Source organism: Anoplopoma fimbria, chromosome 9 (assembly GCF_027596085.1).
Source record: "Anoplopoma fimbria isolate UVic2021 breed Golden Eagle Sablefish chromosome 9, Afim_UVic_2022, whole genome shotgun sequence".
NCBI lineage: Eukaryota > Metazoa > Chordata > Actinopteri > Perciformes > Anoplopomatidae > Anoplopoma > Anoplopoma fimbria.
This window is the reverse complement of record NC_072457.1, coordinates 849,997-854,996: the sequence shown is the minus strand read 5'-3', so window position 1 is coordinate 854,996 and position 5,000 is coordinate 849,997. Positions and strand designations below refer to the sequence as shown.

At 46.3% G+C, this 5,000-nt stretch overlaps 1 protein-coding gene across 1 annotated transcript in view; it reads right to left on the bottom strand.

Annotated features, from left to right (window-relative positions):
* Positions 1-462: 462 nt before the first annotated feature.
* cbx6a (chromobox homolog 6a) overlaps positions 463-5,000 on the bottom strand; it is an 8,120-nt gene continuing 3,582 nt past the window's right edge. The window contains 2 exon segments of the mRNA XM_054603975.1: positions 463-3,788; positions 3,791-4,790. Coding sequence (XP_054459950.1) covers positions 3,592-3,788; positions 3,791-4,790 — 1,197 coding nt within the window. The 3' untranslated portion in view covers positions 463-3,591.

Sequence of the window (5,000 nt, the reverse complement as noted above, 5' to 3'; positions counted from 1 at the left end):
AGATACATTACAATGTCATCTTCATCCTCCTCATCATCACCGTCAATACAATGTACATAATTCATATTATACCGGACACAACTGCAGTCTTGACACAATAAAATCAGTCGGAGTCAAACCCATTATTGGACTATTACAAAAACATAATGGCATTCAAATAAACAGCATCACATTAACAATATTATGCATATTTTTAAAAAAACGTATTAAAGTACAGTACAAAGGAGAAAAAAACTGCTTAAACAGCACATTTTTAAATTCATTAAGCTTCTTTATCCACACATTTAAACAAGGATCCTTCCTTTTTTTTTTTCCATCACTCAGTGCCAAATAAATCCAGCACTTAAAAGGACATCAAATATGAATGTAAAAGAATTCAAAAAGGCTTAAAAAAAGTCTAAATAATAAAATCAAGAGCCCTATTTGGTTGAACGAGAGGCCACAAGTTGAGTTGTGCTACTCCTCATGAGAAAGAAAGAGGAAAACGATCGCATAGCAGCCTAAACACTCACAACTACCAACCGAGTCACTTCTATCCACCACGGAAACATATTCAAGATAGAGAGGAGATGTATCCAAAACAGCACCTCCGTCTGGAGGAGTTCATCTGCCTCTGGAGGGAAAGATTTAACTCCTTTTCACCTCGATTGTAATCTGAGCTCCAGACCTTTGTTTTTATTACAGATGTCTTTTCTCCTCATAACGGATGTGTCATGTTGGAATAAATCCCTCCTCCTGTAAACTATGAGAGTATTGAAACAGTACTGACGACAACTAGAACCACCCAGAACACGACCGGAGAGGAGAGGAGGCCTCGTCCTCCTCGTCGACCAAGAAAAAACCAGGAAGCCTTTCATGGTTATTACATGTTTTGCAATATTGTGATCTTATTTGAAAGTATTATTATTATTTTTATAGCATGTTAGAGCTCAGAGAGAGGAGGAAAACGTCGCCTGGAGTGCTGATGGGGTTGAAGGAGCAGCTTTAAGGCAACACATGAAGAAAGTCTTTCATTTAATCTTTAATTACATTTCTTTACTGTTTTTACTGCTTATTTGGATCTTAGTTTTTACTATGTCTCTTGTTTGCACTATCCTCTCTGCTGCTGTTAATCCTGTAAATGTCCCCACTGCGGGACTAATAAAGGATTATCTTATCTTATCTTAAGATATTGTAGCAGCAATGACGTGTTCACAACAAAATGCAAAGAGAACTTTAAGTGCGTCGCAGACAAGACGGCGTTTAGTTTCCCGAGGTATCTGGGACTGACAACATAACACAGCAGCAATAAAGGTTATTTCAGCCGTGACTGATGGAACGTTGTCTGCTCCTCTCTGGTGGAAAGTCAAAGCTGCCGTGAAACGCCTCTATTGTCCCACAAAAGTTTTTAAACATAAATTGTGTGGAAACAGAGGCGTTTTAATGGCACTTTCAGCTTTCCATACACCGGACCGCAAATAAAACACAAATGATCCCGTGAGGAACGCGACGCAAAAATGAGCTTTGTGTTCGGTGTGAGCACAGCGTTCTGAGGTCTGGGGAGGTCTACAGGGTATGTTGGCCGGGTGTCAGGCGTTTAGATGGAAACAACATGTGAGGGGCGGATCACACGCTGAGGTCAAGCTGTCACGCTTCCTAAAGACAGCACACCAGGTGTTTTCTACATTCATCAGACAACAGACCGTCTGTCTTGAGCTGATTTCCCACCAGGTCAAAGGTCATGGTCTTAAAGCCTCACACAGAGACTTTTATCAGATAAAACACAGGAGCTCTTACCCTTCATGAAGTCACACGTGTGGATGAGACACAAAGTGCTACTTTAAGTGGATTCTGTCCAGGAGAAAGAACTGGGTCACAGTTTTCAGTCTGCAGGCGGCTGAGAGAGACAGCTTTATTAACATGTTATAACCCGTGTGCTCCGGGACATTGTTGCTTTTTTGCTTTTTAATGTGTTAAGGAGTTTTTGAAGTTGAACCTCATCTCCTTTAATGAGTCTAATAAACTGTGTATCCAAAATACTAAACAGTCAAACACTTCACATCAAACATGTCCCATTTAAATCCAATCAAACCATCAGAGGCTTTCTATCTACAGCTTCTTAACTGTACTTTTCACTATTTTCCACCAGATTGAGTCATTTTCTCGTTTGTTTTTAAACATGTTCTTCTCCTGGTGTCCACTAGGGGCATAGCTGCTGTATTATTGATCAAAATCAATGAGGTTGCTAATCATCAACATATCACAGAGCATTTCATTTGTGTTTTTTTCTCATAAAACTGGCATTTAATGGTCAAAATTCAGAAAGTGAATGAATGTTTGGTATTTAACCAGAACTGCTAATGCTAATGCTAATGGAAAGACTCCATTAAAAGGTGTAAAGACTGTATGTAATCCATCAGCACAACATGTGTCCTCACGGTCTTCACCAGGTTCAGTTTCTCTCTCTGTGGGCTCAAACATGCTACATGAAACATACTAATGAAGCTCTGTCAGCTAAACTGACCAGAAAGCTGCAAAGGAACTAAACAGGGTGTGAATCTGTTTGATCTACCTGCCAGAGTGGAAGATGAAGAGACAAACTATTCATAGATTGACTTTCTGGACGCCCTTAAATCACCTTCCAACCAGCTCAAAGCTCCAACAGACTATTTGTTTTATAAATGCATTTTATTGGTGGCTTCAGTCTGATCCGAGTTCAGCTCACGGACCTTCTAGGCTTTGACGAGTTGAGAAGTTATACGGCGCAAATCAGAGAAAGTTTCTCACCCGACTCCCGTCCAGTTTAGAGTCGTGGAGGACGCGACGGATTAAAGAAGGTGGATGAAAGACTTAAAAACTATCGTTTCTGTATATTCTTCTGCAGCTTATAATGTTGTGCGTGCATATAAATACTTACTCATACTGTACGTACATATGCATGTGCGTTCAAGAGGATAAAGGCCTTGGAAAAAAATTGATGAACTACATAAAATAGGTCGGGTTTTTTCCTCGATGCAGTCACGTGCATTGCATTTACCTCGCTGTATTGATGCAATATATGAGTCCAACTGTGTTAAAGTGCAAAAACACATCACCTCATTTATCTTTAACGAGCTGGACTTCCAATGACAGTGGGGGGGGGGAAGGAAATTGGCAGCTGAAGGTCAATAACAGCCTTCACAGCAGCGCCTGAATAGAAAATGTCATTTGTTTCTTTCACATGCAGTGTGATCAAAGTTTAACCCCACACACACCACAGTGCTGACACCTTTTGGACATTTTGTTTTTACGCCAAACGAGCCAAACGTCTGAAGCAGGTGAAAGAAAAACAAATACCGTCTCCGTCCAGGTCTGAGCGAGAGAGTCGGCGCTGTGCAAGAGGACAAATATGGCAATTTAAGGGCGTATTAGCTGCCCGTTTTCAAAATTATACACTTTGAAAAAATAAAAATATGCAGTTTTTCTCCTATTGGATGGCTGGGCGGTGCCAAGTTACATTTCATTCGTCATCACACTAACAATGGACACACCTTTAAAGGGGCTGAAGTGACAACACTGGCAAGATATTTTCTTCCATCATCGGCCGACTTCCTGACGTCTGGTCTCTATGGCTTAGCAGGAGGGGGTCGTCGGAGGCGGTGCTGGGGGAGGGGAGGGGGCGTCTTCGGGGCTGGCGGAGGGCGAGGCGGGGCCGGAGGCGGGGGAGGGGAACTCCTTTATGGTGACGGTGACCAGGTTGGTGGTGACGTCGGTGACCACCACATCCTTGCAGCTCGGCGCCATCTCAGGGTGCCAGTTGGGGTCTCCTCGGCAGGCGCCCTCTGGGGCTCGTCGGGGGCGGAGCTCTGGTCTCCGGGGGCGACGGGCAGCTGTCGTTTAGCCTTTTGACTTTTGCTGCCTCCCTCTTGGGTCGTCGTATTGTCCGGGGCATCGTCCTCCTCCAAGGAAGATGTTGGCGAGGAGGGGAGGGAAGGCGGGTTGGAGGACGGGGAGGTAGCAGCTGGTTTGGCGCTCTGGCCCTTCTGGGTCTCCGTGGGAGGTCGACTGGACTTGGGAGCCTCGCTGGAAGGTGAGGAAGCAGCTGAGGCGTTGGCGTGGGATTTCCGTTCAGAGCGGGTGGAGCGGGTGGAGCTGGAAGGGGACGGAGGAGACTGGTACGGGGAGGAAGTGGAGTTGGAGTTCCTGGCCCCGGTGCTGGAGCCCGGGTGGGAGTGAAGGGACATGGGGCCGCCGCACTGCAGGCCGAACGGCTTCCCGTACATGGGGAAGCCCAGCATCTTCAGAGGCGGCTGGAAAGGTCTGTAGGGGGCTTCTCCCTTCTTCCCGATGATGCGGTTGCGTGACGGGATGTTTTGGCGTCCTCCCGTAACACTCCTGCCGCCCGCAGCCGCGCCACCTCTCCCCGGCTTGTCGATGACCTTCAGGTTGAGGATGATGCGACCTCTCTTGACCTCTCGGGGTTTGACCCTACGGTTGAGGATGCGGACGGTCTCGGAGAAGGGGGAGACGTGCAGACGGGAGGGGAAGCCGCCGGGGTTGGAGAAGGAGGACGCCATGGGGTCGCAGCGCGGCAGAGGACGCCTGGACATCCGGTGGCAGCGGTGAATGTCTTTCTTCAGCTTGTGGGTGGCTGCGAGGGAGTTGAGTTTGGGAGAGGGGGCCACGGTGGAGGACGAAGACGCTACATGAGGCGAGGTGGAGGAGGAGGGAGTCGCTCTGCCGGGAGTGGAGGAGGAGGAGGAGCGTGACGTAGTCTGTCGGGCGTCTGAGGCTCGGCTGCTGGTCCCTCCTTTCTGAGTCCGAGGTTGAGGCTGAGGGGATGATGAAGAATTAGAGAAAGAGAATCCTAAACCACTATTTTTACTGACAATTTGGAAATGACATTATTTGTTTGTGTAGTTAGGACCTGCTTCATGGTGATAGAAGTCATTTGAATAATATAGAAATAGTGATGGAACAAAAAACAACTAAATGTATCCCAGCTTTAACCCGTGTAAACATCCATCAACAAAACAATGCTT